Genomic DNA, 21,404 nt, shown 5'->3' on the forward strand with positions numbered 1-21,404 from the left:
CCCACTAGGGCCACAGGCAATGGCCTCTGGTGGCCATCCAGGTCACCCAGACTCCACCTGAGGGTTTCTCCCAGCAGAGGCTGTGTACCATCACTGCTAGGTCCATAACATCAGCAACTGCTGAGACTCTTCCAACCTTCCCAACTGGTGGGGTCCACGGGTACCCCAAAAAACACAGTTGAGCCCTGCCCTGTGTGCAGAGCCCCCCAAAATGGCACTTCTCATCCTGCAGTCTGCCCAGATAACTTTGTTCTCACCAGCCAGCACTCTCAGTCCTAATCAGGGACCAAAACATTGGAGAATAAGTGAAATCTCCCGTGGGGCTAATCTGCATACATGGATTTTCACTAATCTCCAGCTTAAATACACAATTATAGCAGAAATAATGTATCTGAAAGTTTAAGATTTTGTCGGATTGGCAGCCAGGTTTTCAAGGAGCACATCAGTACATGTCATTAGCAGCAGTACAGCTGACTGACTGCTTTGTGTGGAGCAACTTCACTCTGCTGCAAACATGGACTAAACCACAGCATCTCCAGTGCTTCAAAAAACAAACAAAAAACTGGAGTGCAGTTGTTGGTGCCAAGCTGTCAGTCAGAGAGCTCCCATCACTCTGCCAGCACCACTGGAAAGGAGCTGGAGCTAAGGGATGAGCACCGAAGTGACAAGACCCACATGGGGTTTTTGTGGGCCTGTGCCTGACCCCAGCCCCTCTGCTCTGGGGAGCACCTTCCCCAGGAGGGCCCTTCAGTGGGGCTGCACAGACAGCTCTGCCATTCCCTGGTTTGCAAGTCTGCTCAAGCAATTCATCCCCCAAGCAATGCAAGTTACCTTCTCACTCACTAGAAAACCTCACAGTGGGAACTGGGGCTGAGCCTGCTGCTGGGCAGGGAGCTGGGGCTGTCCCCACGCTTGTCGTCATCCCTTCTCCATCTCATTGCGGCACGTTTCACACCCACATCCCCACACAAGCTCCCCTCGAGCATCAGCTGCCTCTAACGGCCATCTCCTCTCCCTCTGCTGCAGGATGACATGCACAGGGTCATTGACCAGCAGCTGATGGACAAACACCCGAAGGAATGGAGCCAGCTTGCTTATTCCTTCTCCAGTGGCTACGTCGCAAAGCAGAGTGCCAGACCCTCCCCTGTGCTCCGGCCAGAGCCGCAGGGGGATGAGCCCAGTGGGGCAGAAGGGCACCGTCTCTTTTCCTTTTTCAAGAAAAATTAACTTGAAAAAGAGAAACCTCTCCAACCATTCTTGCTTCAAGATGGGGAGGGGGCAGCTGCCCAGCTTGCTGATGGACCCAACGCTGATCCACCGGGAATAAGAAGGGGCAAAGGAGTTAACCTTGAGACTCTGCACTATTAACGCCGCACCTGGTCTGAACCAAATGTTTACATAAATTGGAAATTTGCAAATTGACATTGTGCTACAGATGGAAAGCAACTTTTCTTATTCTTCAAGTGAAGCGATGAACTTCAGGGTATATTTTAGGCGCTTTGACACGGTTTAGTTTCTGCTGTGAAGAATAATCTGATTGATTGTCTTAAAAGCATTCTGATGCTGGAGAAGGAAATAAGCAGCCCCAAGACAAAGCAGCGCAGGGGATTGGGAACTGCCATCACAGCGAGTGCAGGGGGAAGAAGAGAGCCCAATGCAAGAGAAGAGAGGAGCCCTCATACAGCCCTCCAGGCCTGGCAACTGATGTCCTTCATCCATCCCACTGGGAGCAGAGCTGCTTTGGCTGCAGCATTGCCATGTTTTGAGAAGATGAACCCTCACTGCACATCCTACCTGGGCATGCCTGTGGCTCTGTGGAGCTGCTCACCCCCGCGGGGTACCCAGGCTCCTTGCAGGTCAGGGCAGTTGTAAGTTTGTGTCTTCTGCAGCCTGTTAGAAGAGTTGCAGAGTCCGTAGGTGCACAAAAATGTTAAGGACTTCTTCCCATCCCTATTGGCCACCTGCAACAGATTACAAACTGAATAACGTTGTGGATGTTCAGTCCTGGGGCCTCCAAAGGTCAAAAGGTAGATGTGGAACTTCAGCACGTCACACACCTTTCCCCTAAAGCCATGTATCTCTCACAGACCGAGTAAGAAACCTGTTATTGTAACAGGATAGCTTCCCGCCCAAAAAAAACCCCACAACTCATTGAGATCCTGTCCATAATGAAATCAAAGGCTCACCAATGCTAGGCTGGCAGATGTGATCCTTAAATCCGTGTCACATCCGGATCACATCACATCCGCTGGCAGATGTGATCCGTGCCGAAAACACACAGGCATCTACCATTGCTAAAGCCCCAGGCAATTAGGGCACCTGCAGAGCTCTGGGGATCCTGCAGCTTGCCCTTTGTGCCCTGCAGTACCATTAGCTGTGGCCTGATGGAAATGATGTGTATTTGTTCTGCCCACGGGTCATTTCCCACTCAGCCCCCCAGCAAACAGGCAGCCAGATCTCCTCTTAACCAAAGGTGATCAAAGCCTGCTTTGCTGCAACCAAGACTCGACCGACAAGAAGGAAAATTAGTATTTCTGGTGTATGCACATGGTGGTGCTGGAAACCCTGCAATACATTTCCCTATGCACTGGATGGGCACCTTAGAGCTCTTCCCTGTGATAGAGTCTGCCTTCACGAGACAGCAAGGCAGCCAGGCCAAGCTCAGAGCTGTCCTGCCTCCATCATGTGATTTTCACATGTTCTCCCAGCTCACAATGCCCACAGACCCCAATTTGTTTCCCTGCTGCTTCGAGGAGGCTCCCTCCTATGCTGTCCCACAGGAGATGGAACACATACAGCTCTTCCCAGCTCAGCACAGGTGCTAAAACACCTTCTTAGGGGGAGCTGCCAATCCCTGCTCCATATTGACAGTCACAGGTATGCTGCTAGAATTAGCTATCCAGCACCTCCTCCTTAGAAGCAGGTAAGAGGTTGGTGGGTTGTTGTTTAATGTATTTATTTATTGCATCGAGCATACATAATACCTCAGTAGAAATATCCTTTCTGCCTACAAAGATCTGAGCATCCCCACGTTTCCTTATTAGCACGGAGCTGCCATGCTGGTACAAAGTAAGTAAACATCAGGTCAGCTCTGCAAAGAGCAAAGCACTCTTTGGGGATAGAGAAGGATGAGTGGTAAAACTCATTTACCTGAAAGCAATGAAACCTGAACTTGGTCCTACCCAAGAAGTAATTAAAGCACCATCAACATCGTTTGATGCTAATAGGGAAGGGAGCTTGGAGCCTCATCAGCAGGAAAGGAAACCAAACCTCTCCTCCTGCTGAGCGTCTGCTTGTAGTGCAAACTAAGGGAAGGGACTCCATGCAGTGCCAAGAGTGCTCTCAGGACAGAAAACCCTCATCCTCCCATCATACCTACATTATGACTCCTCATAGGACAGAGACATGAGGCACATGCTCAGCATCTCCTGCCGTCAGGACTCACTCATGCCCATATGCATTAAGAAGCTCTGTTACCTGCAGAATTGGCATGGATAGATGGACGCCAGCGATCCCTGTGAGCAGTTGTCTTACACAGCAGTTCTTTGGAAATGACACTGCATATTTTTGGGAGTCATGTGAACATCTCAGTCCTCACAGCTCCTTATTCTGCTGTCAGCAATCACTTCCCAGGCCCCAGCAGCTCTCTGCAGACCACATGCTGACAGCTGAGTGGGACCTTCCCCCCTTAAAGATGTCTGTCTGTCTGTATGCAATCCTAAGTAAAGGACCTTCAGTTACCCAATGAAGATGCAGCAATGAGACAAAGAAAGGTGCCTTCTGCTACACGTTTGCTGAGAGGAAAGTGACTCATTTGGTTGCAGGGGTAGGCAATTGAAATGCACAGCACATCTCTGCATTTAAGGAGAAACCTACCCTAATCCCATTGCAATTTTATTTATTTATTAGCAGTGACAGAAGAGAATGCAAAAGGAAGGACAGCGCGTCCCAAGGTGCCAGTTGGGTATGGTTTCTTCAAACTAACCCCTTAATCCTACAGACTTAGTTGCACTACTAAACCCAGAAATACAAGAGAATTGTGTTTAACGAACTGGACAACAGACCAAAGGAGACCTCCTTGTGCTCAGCTGCTACTCAATAGGAACAGAAACTGCCTTAACATAGCAGCTAAGCTTTGTTTCGTTTTATTGAAAACTTACTCAGTCCTTCACATTCTTGTGTGTCACATTGTGTTTTAAGGTCCCAACTACTTCACCCTGAACGGTCATTGAAGCACTCATCCCTTTCTGTAGAGGCCAGGAACCTGGAACTGTCCTTGCAGGGCTGGGTTAGAAGATGCTCCACTTGTGATAGTCTATATTTTAGGATACACATGGCATAAAGAAAACATCAGCTCCACTGAATGGAATGGAGGAAGTGCATTAATCCAGCAGGCACTCAGGATCCCAAAGTAGACTTAACAAGAGGGATCAGCAGCTCTAAATACAACACTCACCCTTCTGAGATGATGGTAAATAACCCAGCAGTGCTGCACAGTCACCGCTCGAGTTTTGCACATGCAGAAGACACCTTCATCAGGTTACAAAGAACTTTCCCACAGTTGAGCAACAGGTGACTGGGCAAATGTTTTCTGTGTAAGGGAGAAGGGATGATTCTCCCTTTAGTAAACTCTGCAAGGGAAGCAACAGTAAACAAGGAATACGTGAATGAAAGGCAAGTCACTAGCACTTTATGTTTATTCCAACTTGGATCAGCAACTTGCCATCAAGATGAATGCTAAATCAATTAATGACAACAGAATAATTTTGCACAGAGCAGCAAGAAGTGAGGTTAGAGGCAGTGCTGCATGCACAAGGACTTCATAGCTGTATGCACTTGTCCTACTTAGAATGCTAAATTCCTGATATGCCTCTGCAGCAGGCAATCTCTCCACTCCCCACTCGGCTATAAAAAGCAAGATTGTTGTAACCAAAAGCCAAGAAAGGAAGCGTCTGGGTGCTGCAGTAACCATTCCCTTGGATTGAGAGGGAAAAGCACACAGCAGGGACAAGCAGAAAGAATGTATCTATAGATATGTACATAAACCACAGTGCTGTAATTTTTGTATGTAGCAGTCATGTAAATAAATGTATGGTTTTTATAAGATACATATTATGAAAATCTATAAAGGCATATTTTTAGTAAAAAGATGCTCTTCTTTTGTAAATAGTTCTCTTCAGAATAAAACAGACCATTTATATACTGTCTCAGCTCTCAAGTCACTGCTTATCCTGCCCACCTGCAGAAGCATCTTAGCACCTCGAAGCATCTTTAGCACCTCATCATCCCAAGAAATTCACCCAGACAGCACTTGCATGTGTTCTGCAGAGAACAAGGCTGGAGAAAGAATATTTGAGGCGTTTACACCTCCTGCTGCACAGGAAAACAGGCAAATTCAAGTCTCCTCCACCATCCAGCCATCTGTATCCTTTAGGTGCCTTTACACGGAGGAGCATTCAAACTTTGACAAGTTTAGATAAATCTCAGATGACCAATGAGACACGTCCAACGTGCCCCAGTTGCAGCTCAGGCCATCTGCATGCCGTGAAGATTCTCCCATCAACGGTCATAGCTGAACAAGGCAGGCAGGAGAAAAGGCATCGTCCCAAAACACTTGGGAGTGTTTCCATGACCCTTCTCCAGGAGCGAGGAGCTGCCTTCAGTAGCCAGCTTGTGTGAACTGGCAGCCAGCACAGGACAGATACACATCAATTGTTATTTCATCAGTACCTCCTCCCCCAGAAAGAAGCCCCCTCCACATCCAGCAGAAGGGCTCAGCCCTGGCTTGCCACCCTCCACCTCCAGATGATGGACAGCAGAGGAAACAAAGCCTCAAAAAAGATTTGGCAGCTTGTAACCTTTATTTTTAGTTTTTTAAAATTATTTAAAAAGCATAATTAGAAACTTTCATTACAGAAATAATCCTAGCAATCCAGTTAGACATTCCATTGCTCAACATTTAGGAAACTTCACATCAGCACACCACTAGAGATGCAGTCCCCACCCCTTCCAATTGAACAGTCAGTGGCAAGAGCAGACATAACCACTCCTCTACAGCCAGTATTAGGAAAAAACTCCCACTGCAGGAAGTTGGACACCTGGATTGGCAGAGTTCAAACTGTGGCCACAAAGACCTGGACTCAAAGAGAACCAATCTTCCCACATAAGAGAACACTCCAGGTTTGGGTGCACCATTTCCTCATTTTATTGCATCAGTTCCAGTCATTTCAGACATTTATTTCAGCCTGTAAGAAGTTGCTCCTTCCTGGATCTGCACACTTGCTACCACAAGAGCCCAAAAGAAACACAGTTGGACCCTTTGATTAGAAAGTGGTAACTGTCACAGCATCACAGCACGGCTTCATTTCAACAGGAAGGCTTTGAGGACTGACAGAGCTCCTTCCTTGTGCATACACCACATTCAACATGAGAAAGCATACAGAATGACACCTGGTGCAACTTAAGCTGCCCCTTTCCACAGCTGCTTGAGTCTAACCATCATCAGAGCTCACGCTAGCAACGTCATCCCAACTCTTTCTTGGGTTACCAATACAAGATATGTGAAGAAAACAGATGGGTGAAGGCAGCTGGAAATGTACTCCCAGCACCTGAACTGATTAAAAATGTGTTTACACATTCATTGTTTGCATTTTTTTTAAAAAGACAGTCTCCAAAGTGATTGATTGTGATGTGATTGTATGATTGGGGCTCTTACCACAACCCGTAAAAATCTTAAAAAAAAAAAATACAGGCAAAATAAATGACTAAATTTTAGCCTCTCCTGGGGGAACGGGGAGGAAGGGAGAGAGGAGGGCTGATCCAGAGCTCATGGACATCAGTGAACCACATCCTACCAAACCAAGGCCAGCAATTCCATTGGGCTCACTGACAAATGGAGTAAGTCTGCCTTCAAGGTCTTCAAGGAAATCGTTATCTTCCATGCCTTTTTGTCATCTTAAAGAAAATTCTTAATTATTATGTAGGCAATTATTCAGGTGCTGAGCACGTACATTCAGCCCAGAAATCTAATACTTCAGTTACACAATCTCTCCCCCTTTAACTGTATCTATCCAGGGCAACAGACTGAGCCACTGTTTTCCCAGAAATGCCAACGTGGGCAAAGAAAACAACGCTGGGCACAGCAAGACCGGTTTGTTTTCAAAGGTGATCCTCCAAGCAAGTTTTCCATTTTCTTACATTAAAGAGCAGTCCTCCTTTCTAATAGAAGAGTCCTGGGAATGATCCTGCAGCAGCTTTCATTTTCAGACATCAATCCAGAATAGCTAGATTTCTTTTCAGGCCTTTTCTCACTGAAAAACACAGCTCTGCCACCAAAATTCACATTCATGTTCACATCTCCTATTTGTTGATGGGACAATGAGGAGGAAGGGGTATTGTTGGTTGTTTTTTTTGGCAGAACAACATGATGTTTGTTCTCAAAAGAAGTGGACCCTCACTTAGGACCGTGGCAGAACCAGAAGCAGAGGTCAAAGGAGTTTAATTTCACCTTAAAAAAAAAAAAGTTTTATCCAAATAAATCCCACTTCTGCAGGCTGGTTGGTTGTTTTTTTTTTTCAGTATCTTGAGACAAATGGAAGGAGAGCATGGGTACAGCTGGGCTGCAGCACATGAAGATGAAACCCAAGGACCCAGCCAAAAACCCGGATCATGGCAAACTGAAATTCAAGGCCCCAGCAGCAGCACCAGCTGCCAGCCCAGGGGCTTGAGAAGTGAAACCCCAGGCTTCAGCAACAACACCTGCAATCCCGGTACCTAGAAAAAGAAAGCCAGAGCCCCAAGTAAAAGCCTGGAACTCTAAGTGAAGCCATAGGCCCCAGGGGCACCAGTTGCCAGCCTGGAGCCCAACAGAAGTGAAGCCAAAGGCCCCAGGAAGCAGTTGCTGCCAGCCTGAGGCCAACTTGATTTAAGAACTTGGTACTATTTCATTAAAAAGGTGAACTCTGCAGTCCATGATTGGTTGACATTAAGAAGGCATAAGCCAAAGCAACAACAGGGAGGCGAGGCTGGTTAACGCAATATACATTATATACAAACTCTTGGGTTAATTAGTCCACTTGGTAGGCAACGTCCTTTCTTGTCTACAAGGCGCACTGGAATGAGCAGGGGAGGAGAGAGGGGCAAGATTCCATCCGATACTTTCTTGGCACTGAAGTGGTAAGGTGCCAGCGCCTCTTGATAGAAAACATGGAGAAAAAAAATAATCTTTAAATAACGGCACAAAACTGAGAAAGTCCTCCCAAAGCCTGTCCCAGTGGAACTGCCCGAGTCTAGCTGGAAGGGCTGATCTGTCAGAGCAGAGTCTCTGCAGCAGGGGAAGGGCATTAGCAGCACCGCTTCTTCCTTTTACTGTTCTTCGTTAGCTTCACCACATCATTCTGTTGCTGCTGTTGCTGCTTTGCTAAGTTTTCTTTCTTTGCTCGCAGAACTAGCTCTGTAATGCAATTAAACATCTGCAAGAGAAACAAGCAAGATCAGACCACCTAGGAGCTAAGGCTAGTCATTAGGGAGTTGCTTTTAAAAAAAAAAAGTGTCCACTCTTAAATTTTTCAGTTCAAAGATTCTCCCCAACCTACCAGAACACACCAAGCTCACATCGGGTGTCCTCCAGAGTCACTTCCAAGCTACATCAGTGATGTTTCCATCCCCTTTCCCAAACCAATAAATAAAAACAGGTGAGTTTGGCAACTGAAGCCTGGAGTAAAGACTGAGCAGTTCTACCTTCTGTAAGTATCCTCCCCAGTGAGACATCTTTCTTGAGAACAAGCCTAGTATGTTAGTGCTGTAAAGCTAGTAAAAATGCAGCAAGGTCTTCATTTCCTCAACCTCCTCCAAATGCAGTCAGATGTCTCTTGTCATACTACCTACTCACAGGCAACTTGGGTGAAGCATTTTATCTTTCTTCCTCTACAGAAATAATGTAATTCTTTCTTCTTCCCAAGCCAGCATCTCCAAGTAGTTATTTTCCATACTCTGCATATTACATTACCTCTTCCACATTAATATTTTCTTTGGCGCTGGTCTCAAACAATTGGATCTCCATCTGCCCAGCAAATTTATAGGCATCTTCTGTTTCTACTACTTTTCGCTCTGGGTCATCGTTCTTATTCCCCACTAAAAAAAGAAAGGAAAAAGTCAGCACAGTACTTTGGCAGGTCAGTGCACTAACTAGGATGCTTTAAATCTGTGATGAATGACTTACCTAGTATCCGGCAGACATCATCACAATTTTGATTAATTTCATGCAACCACCGTTTTACATTCACAAAAGATTCTGCGCTGGTTACATCATAGACAACAATGACTCCATGTGTTCCTCTGTAATACCTACGGAGCAGAAAAAGACAACAAATGTTAGTTCAAGCTACGTATCACCTTCTCAGCTCCTGCACATAGATTTGACAAGATTCATAACAAATCCCCACGTTAAGGCAACCAAAAGTCTCCGTTTCATACAATCATTGAGGTTGGAAAAGACTTTTAAGATCATCTAGTCCCACCATCCACCTATCACCAACATCTAGCCAGCAAAGAGTGCATCTGTCCAAGCCACAGACTCCAGCAGGACACTGTGGGAGGCAGTGTTGAAGGCGTTGCTGAGTCTAGGTAGACTACATCAGCCTTCCCCTCATCCACCAGGTTGGTCACTCGATCACAGAAAGACACCAGGTTGGTCAAGCAGGACCTGCCTTTCACAAACCCATGCTGGCTAGGCCTGACCCCCCAGGTTGTCCAGCTTATGTGTGTGATCTCCCTCTAGATGACCTGATTATGATCTGCTCCATAACTTTTCCTGGCACCAAGGTCAGGCTGACATGCCTGTAGTTCCCCAGATCCTCCTTATGACCCTTCTTTTAGATGGGAGTCACACTGGCAAGCAATTTCCTTACTAAGGGGAGCCATTTAATTCTTCTGTAACAGCTTTGCCACAAGCTATTCCTCTAGATCCAGAATTCCCTGCTCATTTAGTCCACGCTAACAGATTTCAAAGCCCGAAGTCTGCTGCTGACTCCCTTGTTCATGCTGCCAGAACCCTGAAAGATGACAGTGCCTTCTGGCAACGTGAGCAAAAGGCAGCAGTGCTCCCAGCACGCCCTCAGAACCGGCTGCGTGGTGAACCTGAGCGCTCCACCGGCCACATCAACTCCCTGCAGTAATTCTGTTATCGATGAAAGATCACCTCCAGATTAAAATCTCCAAATATACTCAACCCCCAGTCACAGTTCTCTTGAGCTCACAAAAATTTCTGTCCTGTTGAACAACTGTGCTCCAATCACACCTTCCTACTCAACAGATCTACTCCATATGCACTTTCAGTGCGTTCTGCTACCTCCAGCCATTAAAAATAAGCTTTGCTTTGGTTTATTCCTATTAGTCCTGGGCAATCGGCACCTTTAAGAAATAAGTAATAATGATACAAAAATAATAAAGCCAAATTCAAGTTCCGGTGTTGCCACTTCAGGAAGCTGCTGAAGGCAGCAGTGTGCACACCTCAACAAGCTATGTAAAGCAAGCTGCACCTCCTCAGTTTCCAGCCACATCCCCAGGACTACCAGGTGTTTTTCTTTACTGCAAGTTTTTGGCAGCTCTGACCAAAAAAAAAGTAATTGAGACGGCTGACAGCAAGGCCTTCACCAGCATCCAGTTTTCATATTTCAAGTAGCTTTATTTCTTCCTCATTCACCCTCTTTTTTATGATCAATATTAAGATCTTTAATTAAACAAACGCATACCAAGCCTGAGGAATTTCCTTTAACTTGTGAGAACGTTTCTAGAGCTTTACCACAAACACTGCAGCAGTTTCCCTTCTGCTGCATTTTAGATGTGATCACCCTGGCTCTGATAATTTCTTTTTGAAATTCAAAACTGTATAACCTAATGCAAACGTGCACCTTTTAGAACTCAGTGTTGTCTGACTTCTGCTGCTGATACACTTGAGTGAGCCATTGCCTCTCCCTCACCTTTGCCTTCTGTTAAAGAATGGATGGTGAGGCCACTCCATCCACCTTTGTGGAACATCAACAGAGACATGCCAAAGATAGGCACACATCACATGCTGAGTGCATCTCACCCCCACAGCTCCAGTTCTTTTCATCTGCTGATGTCTTTGCAGTGATAGTCATGGCACATCAGCACTTCTCTGTGATGAGACGCACACTCTGCAGGAGTAGAAGCCATTCCTCTTGCTCACCTGGGTGCTTTCAGAAGACAGCCAAACACTGCTCCCATGCAATGCTTTACCAGACATCTATGAGTGCACATCCACGTTCCTTGGCAAGAACTCAGGTGAGAATTATTTACAGCCAGTAAGAAAGAGGCCCTGCACTACCTCATATTCTAATCCATTCTCAATCAGTTCCTTTAACACCTGAAAACTCGTTACAGCACTGCACTTGTGCCTCACTTAGTTACAAATTTATACCCCTTAGAGAAAAAAGCATTCTACAGCTTGAGTCCACACATGCAAAACCTCCTGACAGCACTGTTGCATGCGACAGTATCAGAAAGGGAAAGACTTGATCCTACCAAAACACTGGATGTCAGTATGTATAAACTTCAAACCCACCCTTATCCCTTCACAGACTTTTAATTCAGCACCTCTGAGGCCAGCCTACCACTTCCTCTCCAACACTGAGCATTACGTTCACAAAGACATCACTCAGCCTTCACAGAAAAGCAATGGTTCAGTTACACCTACGCAGAGCTGCTTCATCCTGGGGGCACACCACAAAACCGTGCCCTGTATCCCCATCACCCAGACCAGAGACTCAATGGAGGCAGCATCCAGCAGCTCCTACCTTGCCTCCACACCCAAGTTTTCCTCTAAGCAAAAGCATATGGTGTTGGGGAGTAGGATAACGTGCACCTTGCATGTGTAGGTCGCCCTCCTGGTACACTGGCAGCACGCTGCCATTTGCTTCTAGAGATGAGAGCTGTGGGCTGGGCCACAAAGCACAGACCACAGTGACATTCAAAGCTCTGCAGGAGCTGGGACCTCCTGCTACAAAGCTCTAATATTGCCAGCCACCTCATCAGAAACGTCTTCCTTTGTGCAAGACAGCACCCCCTGACTCCTGCTGAGTTCCTATCAGCATACGTTGCTTCTATTTGTGGAAGAGAGATTTGCCTGGCGCATCCTTCTAGAAAGGTTGCCAACCCCTCATTTACACTAAGATGTCATTTTCTCCATTGGCTGACATTACCTTTTAGCAGCTCAAGAGATAAGACTACGACTGCCTTTTATTCCCTAACTCCTAAGCCTTAAAAATACACAGGTTTTTGTTTTTTGTGGGTTTTTTTTTGAAGAAAAGTTAGCCATGCTATTTTCTCTCATTTGTTAGATACATCCTTGTGTCCTAGATAACATTTTAAGCTTAACAAGTACAGCAGAGATGCTCCAAACTCAAGAGCAGGACAGCACTAAAAAAGACAAAATCTGGTTTATCCTATTCCATACTTCAAATTTCAGTATGATGCAGTGCAGAACTGCTTTTATAAGAAGTTGTAGGCTTTGGTGAGTAGAGAACAGATGGGGCTTCCAGCATTCAAGGATAAGTACATGTAGGTTTTGTGCTTTGGCAAGCAAGAGGTGGTTTAGGCTTTGGCACAAGAGAAAGAATGCCTTAGCATCTTCCCATCCACACCTCATGGAAGATGGATACTGTGAGAAGGAGAGCAGAAGAGACATGAAGTTCTCTATTTCAGCGTCCAGTTGAAGAACTAGATAACTGATGGCAGCTTCCACAGGGTCAGTATCTGCTGGTCTCAGTGACAGACATGCTAACAAAATATAGCAAATGAAAAGTTACAGAAGAGTTATTTGCTTTCAGAGTGCCCAAGAAATGATTCCATTTTGTTGAAAGACCTAAGCTATTTCCACATGTCTCTGCAGTTGGATGCCTGGTAGTACACAACTATCTTCCATGCAACTGGAAAACCTACCTAGATAGAGAGGCTTCAACTACAGCTTTGGTGTGGGAAATGATTAAGGATGACAGCATTTAAGTTAAAATAAGCACCAAAGCAGCTTGTTTTACCTAGAGGATTATAAAACACTGCCTTAAAAACAATACCTACTAATACAGGTGACTTAAATCACAACACTTTTAGAACTGGTTAATCAAACTGATAACACCCTTCAGCCACCTGCACTCCACCTCCTTGACATCCACCAGTTATTCTCTACTTCAACATACCTCTTCAATTTCCTCCAGTAAACACTTCCAAAGATTAACATCTGGAGGTCGGGGAATTAGTTTTGTGAAGGGAAATCAATCAGTAAATAACTATAGCTGGCCAACTTGAAAGAGAAGTCATTGGTTTAAATCAAGCATTTTTGTTTGTATTTCACTGGTTGGTTGTGGACATTTCCTTGTTTTCCATTCCTCCAGCAGCCTAATTTATCTACTACAAGATAATATCTATTTTCATATTCACCTTTTCTGGGGAGTGTCCTGGAAGCACATTTGTTGTCAGAGGTCTTTTTGACTGTCTTTTGGTCACCATATCTGCTTTACGTATCAGTTCTATCATCTCAGAAAGCTTATTCCTATCATGAACATGCCTTATAAATGCATGGAAGAAAGTTCATCTGCTAACATCTGATAACTGCCACGCAAAACTTAAATCCTAAAACCAGAGTTCTGAACCAGAAGAAGAGCAGTCCAACTGCAAATAAAGTACAGAACCCAGTTGTTCATACATCTTAAGTATTTCTGCTAATACAAACAGTCGTGGCATGCACATCTCTGGTGAATTTAAATCAAATTTACAGTTTGGATGAAGTTCCACACCAACCAAATCCATACAATTTGTCCTCCCCCCCCACCACCTAGCAGCTATTCCAGTTCTTTCACATTTAATAAGCAGTAAAAACAGTGGCTGTCTTTTATAATTTTCAGTCTGAAATTCTGATTTAAGTTTGGCTTTCCTCCATTTCTGCAGAACGCTCTCAATCTATTTCTATATTATTTCTTTCCCTTAGCATTTTTACTTTGCTCTTCTGTTTCTGCATCTGTAGTCAAGTACAGTTGAAGCAAATACAAGAACGTTTCCCAATTTTTTTACTGCTAATTTCCTAGTGTCTCAGTGACTGTGCAACCCTAGATCTAAACTGCAGCACTTCCAACTTATTACTACTATTACCAAGTGGACACTAATTTCTACCTTGCCTCGTGGCTCAACACCAATCTCTAACTGCAAAGGCACTTCCAGCCCACAGCAATGCTGAAGGAACACATTTTACATCCTTAACCTCAATCTGAATAGTCATTGTAACAAAGACTTTACATCACTCTGTTGACAGCAGGCCTGCACTCCACCCCTGATGCGGTCAGCCAAGCCCTTTCATAAATACTAACATCATAACTCTATTTGCTTGGGGCTCAGTTTGGCCTCAGCAAATCAGTTACTGTATTACTTTGCCAATAAATAGAGAGAGAAAAAAACACCCTTTCCAAAATCAGAATCTTGTGACGTATTGTTTTCACAGGTGATACATTTAGGTCAAGAGAACCTCTGGGAAAATACCAGGGAATGCTCCACAGTCACAGCAGCCCACCCAGCTGCAAGAGAAGCCCTCAGGACAATGTAATCAGCACTGGCAAAGTGTTTTCCTCAACAGCACAAAGGCTCTTGGACAGAGGAACTTCTCTGCTTACAGCTGCACAAAGTTCAAATCTTCCTTCCCTGCCACGCAGGATTCTGTAGCTGCTTTACCAGCGTTAGGGCACGAAGGCTGCAGCCTTCACTTCCCCGAGAGCACTTGTAGTTGTTCTGGTAAAAAGCAATGCAAAATAAAGGAAGAACTGAGTTCAAATAGGTCATGGCACAACTGCCTCCAATCTCTTCAGCTTGTCCATTTTCTACTGCAATTGAAGAAAAAAAAATAAAAATCCATAAAATACACTGCAAAGTCTGACCTGCAGCTATTCCTGTTCACAAAAGGAAGCCTCTTTTCCTGGTATTCCCCATTCAGTGCCGGATACCACGGCTTTTTAAACTAGCTGGCATCAGCCCCTCAGCCCCACGAACCAACGCTCATTAACACAGCTCTGAATTGTGTCAGGGAATCTGAAAACAGGAAGGCCCTCTGCTGACTCAGCACTAATTGGGGCTCAGCCTGCCCTGCGTGCACAGCTGATAGGAGCTGCAGCAGTGCTTTGCTGCCCTCCCCTCACTGCTTCCTGCCCCAAGCTGCTGCAGCACTGAAACAAGAAGTGATGTCACACACAGGAACCCTACAAAAGGTAACAGAGTTTTTTCTAGCTAAACGTTTAGGAAACAATGGAAGTAATTCAGCAGTATCTGTACAGAAGTGCAGAAGAAGGGGGGGGGGGGGGGCCCCACACATGCCCGATTTTGCCATTTCTAGCTGTCCAGGCATCACAGATGCAAGCAATCCCACTGTTTTCATGCCTGAATAATTTAATCAATACACCAGCTGAAAATGATCCTCCTCTCAAAATGCAGCCAAAAAAAGAAGTCAGACACGAAAGACGAAGTGAAATACCTGAGTCTTTCAAGAATATATATATATTTTTAATATTCAAAGGAAACCAAAGTTCCACTTTCAAGTACATTTCTTCCTACTCCCCCCAGCCAGGCACCACAAATCCAAACGTTTACTGCCATCCATTTACAAACGCATTTTATTCTTAGTTCCCCCTGCTGCAGCTCTGGGTGTGGTTTGTCCAGGAACAGGAAAAGCTGCGCACACGCTGTTCGAAAGGACAATGAACACGAAACTGAACCCAAACCAAGGAAAAGGTTAACTTCGTGTGGGTGTCTGCTTCCACAGAACTCGACACAAAGATAGCCTCTAAAATGCATTTGTTCTAAAAGAGAGAGACCCCATTCTTAGTCCTCAAAGCTACCCAGTTATACAACACAGAGAATCTGTACCCACACGTTGCAGCACATTCAACCAGGGGATGATCTTCCTGGGCAAGCTTTCAAGATGAGTTTTCTAGCATATGAAAACCAGTGAAATAACTCTGCTTTGAGAACTAGAAGCAGAGGAGTAAGACAAAGCCATCGTGGAAATACCAAGAATGTTGAAGAAATCTGAAATCTCAGTTTCAAACTTATCCAGAGTGACACCACCCCATCTGCCCTAAACCAGCTGACAGAAGTCCCACTACACAGACAGCAAAGCCATCATTAGCTGATCAACGGCAACATTAAAACATCCCAACGACAAGCTCTGTACACCAAGCTGCAAGTCACAGTTCCACTCACGTTGATGTGATGGTTCGGAAGCGCTCTTGTCCAGCTGTGTCCCAGATCTGCAGTTTCACTTTCTCTCCATTGATCTCAACTGTCCGGATTTTAAAATCCACTCCAATTGTGGTAATGTAGCTGCCTGAAAGGATAAGTGAGAACGTAAGTCTCGTTTATTCTGTGTATCTCAAAACATGCTTCTGACTCCTGTTTGGCAGCAGCTCTCAGACTGGGCAGGAGGACAACTTCTCCCCGTCTGCTCATCTTTTAAAATGCCCTCTCAGGTTCTGCTGATTTGTGTGCTTTTATCCACAGCCAATAGATTTTTTTCTAGCCATAAAACCACATCTTCCATGCCATCCTAAAAAACTGTAAGTGTTGAAAAATTATTCTTCTATTGGCAGTCAAGAGTATGCACCCAAACATCTTAAGTAACCATGCAGGCATTCTTTGTGTAAAAATTCTGAGACAAAGCTTTTCCTCAACTGCTAATGCAATTGCTTATTTTAATACAGTCTGTTCTAAGAGTTTCCTCCCAATAAATTAGTTATGTCACAAACGTGAGTGACTGAGCTACAATAGTCAATCAGCCTAAATCCCAAAGGGCCAATGGGAAGTCTGCACAGAGCACTGATTAAGCTAAAACACCCAAGCTATTTCTGGAACCATGGCAGTATTTAAATACTGTGGTACTTTCAGTGATAAGAGAAGATCAAACAGGATATAGGCCCGTAGCAAAAGAAGCAGAGCTAGAAACAATGCATCAAGCTACCAGCACAGCTACCAGCATGCAAAGGCAGCACTACAGCTCCTTGCCAGCCAGCAGGCCTGGAGCAAACCTTGACCATTTCACTTACACAAGCCAACAAAATACTCACCTGAAAACGTGTTATCTGCAAAACGCAACAGCAAGCTGCTCTTGCCCACACCTATGACAAATAAAGACATGGAGAACCTTCAGCGCACTCATCTTGGATGTCAGGTAACGTAACAGTATTTTAACCACTCTCTGCATTTCCTTTTGGAAGTCGAAGCTTTCTCAGCAGATACGTTAGCACCATCCCCCCTGGGCAGTCACCTCAGAACTGCTCTTGAGGATTTGATCAGCTGTCAGGTAACACACTGCACTTACTCCTTCAGCACAGGGTTGCTATGGGTTTTGGTCCCCCCATTTCTCCAGACCTCAGCAAGCTCAAAACAGTATTTTTAGAATGAGTTGCAGACCACAGTTCAAAGAGGTCTCAAGAGTCTAATGACCAAAAGCAATTTTATGATCCATTGGTTTACATTTGCTCAGGGAAGGTCCAAAAATGAGGACATCCTGCTAATTAACAAGTGCTCAGAACACTACTCTAAACTCCTCTGTTGAATTCCACTTGCACATCAGGCTGATATCGCTGCCCACCTCCCATTCATCTGTGCTGTGCTGAACAGCAGTGGAATTTGGACTACTTAGATAATCAGACCAGGGTTTGGTACTATAAAGCTTATGTTATCATGGCCACAGTTTAACCAAACCCTGAGCCAAGCAGAGGAGCTGTTTGCTTCCGAGCATCCAAAAAAGACTTGTTCTACATTTCCCAGGAAGGACTCACACCTTTCTCAAGTTGTACCTTTAGCCAAAACATTCCATGAAACATTTTCCAATGTGCTGTGAGCATCATCCATGCTTTCCTTAAACAATTGTTTGCACCCTGATTACACCCTGCTGCATGGAAACATTTCTCACTGTTCTAGAAACAGGAATCACAAGAAATTCATTCCAGCACATCCAGCCAAGGGAATCTGGGGATCAGAATGCCTCAAATTTATTAACTCTGTGTAACAACTCTTCTGTTGCTGTCCCTTCCACCTCACTCCTCCTCCTTCCCCCCCCCAAAAAAAAAACTGCTACAGCATGAGGAGGAAATTCAAGCTCACCAGTGTGATTATCTATCGAATCTGTTCAGGTAGAAGTTATTTAAGCTAATTATTTTGATGATGTATAACTTTGAAGTTCTTCCTAACATTAATGTTCTAAAGGTAGATGTAAAGGCTATATAGAACTCCTACATATATATATAAATATACACACATATATAGAAGTTGAGGGTGGTTGAGACACTGGAACAGGTTGCTCAGAGAAGCTGTGGATGCCCTGAGGACCTGGAAGCACTCAAGGCCAGGCTGGATGGGGCTGTGAGCAACCTGGTCAGTGGGAGGTGTCCCTGCCTATAGCAGGGGGTTGGAACTGGATGATCTTAAAGGTCTCTTCCAACCCAAACCATCCTATGATTCTATGAATATTTCTTCTCTGTTCACATCTGAAGAAAGCTATCAGCAAAAAAAAAAAAAAAAAAAAAATCCATGACAAATAAGATCAGCATTATATCAGTAAACCAGATCTCATCTGCAAAAAGTTTAAGTCATCATAAATTCAGAGAAGGTATTATTTATTGTTAAGGGGAGGGGAAAAAAAAAAAGAAAGCAATTTAAAAACCCCACGAAATCATAGTGCATGTATACTGAAGATACATCTCAGAGCTCAAAAAAGGCAGCAGAGCAGCTCCCAAACTTTAACACTGCCCTGGTTATTTAGAAAGAGCTAAGCCCATGCAAAGTGCCAGTCAGCTTATAAAAAAGAAAGAAGAAGAAAATAAAAGTCTTCAGCAAGCACCCTGCTTTCTGATCAAACCACCTTCGCCTCCAGCTTAATAAAAAGAAAAGAGATGCTGGAACCCACAGACGTGTCAGACCACACCACTGTGTTGAGGCTGGCCAGCACCAAGCTATGCTGCAGAGCTGCATGTGCTGCTCATGACCACTGCTCCATCAGCCCATGCACTGCAGCGTAGACTCAACCTCATCCACAGCTCTCAGCTGGCTGCCAGAGAAGAGAAGCCTCCTGAGCTCAGCGAGTTCCTTGTGCTCCAGATGACAACGATCTCTCTGAACACACACTGCCTGTGACCCGCACAGCAAGTGCTGAGAAACCGCACTCTTCTTCATACTCTGCTTCCTACACAGAGTTATTTGAAGATCAGAACAGAGAAGGATAACAGGGCTCCTGGCTTGCTGGAGACAGTAAAATGAAACAAAACAGGAACGGCCTACTGACTTGGCAAAATCAAAATTAAAAGCAAATTTCTGCATCCTATCGGTTTCTAAAAGCCGTTATCTTATGAGCAGTTATGAAGTAACACATGCAAAGCACAGATCATCTGTGTTATTTTTAAACATTTGGAACAACTGAGATTAACAGCAGCTTCTCCAGATGACCTGCTCTAAAAACACACAAACCTACTACCCTTGACAAATTTGCTTACAGAGGAAAGTGGATGAAACATTATCATTCACCCAGTATCAGTCCACTTCCTATTACAAGGCCTTTCTGAACACCAACAAACAAGGCAAACAGACTAATGTGTGGAAGCAGGGACAAAGCCTTACTGTTGTGGTAAGCAAAAAAAAAAAGAAAAGAAAATCAATATCTAAACTACACAGTGAGATTTAATTACAGCAACAGAGAACCTCACGCATCCAGACAATTCTCACAACACTTTTTTCCTCTCTGGATGCAGCACAGGGACTTTGCTCAGTACAACTCAGCTAAGACATTGCATTTAATTGTTCAAGACAAGGAGAAGCCTTCCTCAGAGTTTTCACCATCCTGTTTATCTTGCCTGAACAGTTTGGAACTCATCAGCAAGCAGCAGCATTACTGCTTTACTCAGAATGAAGCATTTGGTTTTAATAATCCACAAGCTCCCAGAAGTGCCTAGGGCTTTAAGCTGTTCTGAAGCTCTCAGCCTTTCACAGAATCACAGAATGGCCAGGGTTGGAAGGGACCTCAAGGATCATGAATCTCCAACCCCCCTGCCAAAGGCAGGGCCACCAACCTCCCCATTTAATACCAGCCCAGACTGCCCAGGGCCCCATCCAATCTGGCCTTGAACATCTCCAGGGATGGGGCATCCACAACCTCTCTGGGCAGCTGTTCCAACACCTCACCACTCTCATAGTAAAGAACTTCCCCCTGACATCCAACCTAAATCTTCCCTCCCTCAACTTAAAACCATTTTCCTTGTCCCAGGCCTTTCTTCCTATTCCTGTCTTAAAAACAGCCTTTTCCTTCTTGCAGACACAGTTTAGCATAGAATAAAATATTTTTACATACAGCAAAAGCTTCTGCAGGTGACAGCTGCCAAGAGCAGCAATGCTGCATGCTGGGACCTGCTGCCTTATGGACCACACCTCTATTAAAAGAAGAGGGTGGATGCCATCTCTTCCAGTTTATGGAAATGTAACTGTGAGCTGCTTGAGGGTTACCAGCACTGAATGGGACCGAGGGTGGGATCTCCCAGCCCCACGTCCCCAGCACAAAGCACTGGGCACAACCTGAGCTCACCGCCAGCCCTCCAGAAGTTTCTGAAAGTGCAGTGGAAGCATTCAGTGGTTTATTTCCAAAAAGTGTAACGACTCCTTCTCTGCAGCTCTCCCAGCTATCTGTGCACGTAGCAAGGCTTCGAGCTCATCGAGGATTTAAAGAAGTATCGAACTCCAGAACCGAGATTCCAGGCAGTCCCATGGACGGTTTGGTTAATAACGAAGAGTTAACAATGAAGAGCAAGCAGCGATTGCTGCAATGAGAGCAGCACGGCCGGGCCTTTAGCTCAGGAGGGAACCCGGCAGAGACCCGACAGACACAGCCCACCCCGCGCCCCACACACCGACGATGACACGGCCGACGTTCGCCCACCCTCGGCCATGCCCGGCCCGCTCCCCGCCGCATCCCGCATCCTCACCGCACGGCGCTGCGGAGCCCCGCGGTCCCCACACGGCCGGCGCGGCCCCAACGCCCCCCAACGCCCCGCCGCCCCCCTCAGGCCCCGCCGCGCCCGCGCAGCCCCCGCCCCTCGCTGCCTAAGGGCCGGGGAAGGGCGAGCCGCGAGCTCTCACCGCTATCGCCGATGATAAGCAGCTTGAAGAGGTGATCGTAATCCCGGGCCATGGCCGGGAGCGGCGGGAGCGCGGCGGGAGGGAGGAGGGGGAGGGGACGGCGGCGGGCCCGGATCCACTTCCCGAACAAACAGCCGGAACTGACAGCGGCACCAACGCGCATGCGTCTGCGCGCCGCCGTAGACCTCCAGCTGCGCCGGCACGCCGCCGCGCACGCGCAACGCCCC

General features: G+C 45.6%; 2 protein-coding genes across 3 annotated transcripts in view; one reads left to right on the plus strand and one right to left on the minus strand.

Moving 5' to 3' along the window:
* The window catches only part of BICDL1 (BICD family like cargo adaptor 1), a gene marked incomplete at its 5' end in the record, with an annotated part of 46,141 nt that extends 39,563 nt beyond the window's left edge, over nucleotides 1–6,578 (plus strand). The window contains one exon of the mRNA XM_042865626.1: nucleotides 1,027–6,578. Coding sequence (XP_042721560.1) covers nucleotides 1,027–1,227 — 201 coding nt within the window. The remainder of the gene's footprint in view (nucleotides 1–1,026) is intronic.
* On the minus strand, nucleotides 6,182–21,288 carry RAB35 (RAB35, member RAS oncogene family). Of its 2 annotated transcripts, none has more exons than XM_042865628.1 (6): nucleotides 21,178–21,288; nucleotides 17,118–17,168; nucleotides 16,258–16,381; nucleotides 9,221–9,345; nucleotides 9,008–9,132; nucleotides 6,182–8,471 (listed from the first exon to the last, which is right to left on the minus strand). In XM_042865628.1, exons 1-6 carry the CDS (start codon nucleotides 21,227–21,229, stop codon nucleotides 8,343–8,345), a joined length of 606 nt encoding a protein of 201 aa, XP_042721562.1. In that variant the 5' UTR covers nucleotides 21,230–21,288; the 3' UTR covers nucleotides 6,182–8,342. The 2 variants fall into 2 exon arrangements, with proteins under 2 accessions (XP_042721562.1, XP_042721561.1); XM_042865627.1 differs by lacking the exon at nucleotides 21,178–21,288 and adding an exon at nucleotides 17,853–17,997.
* Between the last annotated feature and the right edge of the window lie 116 nt (nucleotides 21,289–21,404).

This window comes from Lagopus leucura, unplaced genomic scaffold (assembly GCF_019238085.1).
Source record: "Lagopus leucura isolate 7727_CA_CO unplaced genomic scaffold, USGS_WTPT01 Super-Scaffold_806, whole genome shotgun sequence".
Taxonomy (NCBI): domain Eukaryota; kingdom Metazoa; phylum Chordata; class Aves; order Galliformes; family Phasianidae; genus Lagopus; species Lagopus leucura.

Coding starts and splice junctions, on each gene's coding strand:
- RAB35 (XM_042865627.1), bottom strand. CDS start 17,907: ATGGATGATGCTCACAGCACATTGGAAAATGTTTCATGGAATGTTTTG. Junction 16,382..17,117: donor TGCAGATAACACGTTTTCAG/GTGAGTATTTTG, acceptor TTATCCTTTCAG/GCAGCTACATTACCACAATT. Junction 8,472..9,007: donor AAAATATTAATGTGGAAGAG/GTAATGTAATAT, acceptor TTTCTCTTGCAG/ATGTTTAATTGCATTACAGA.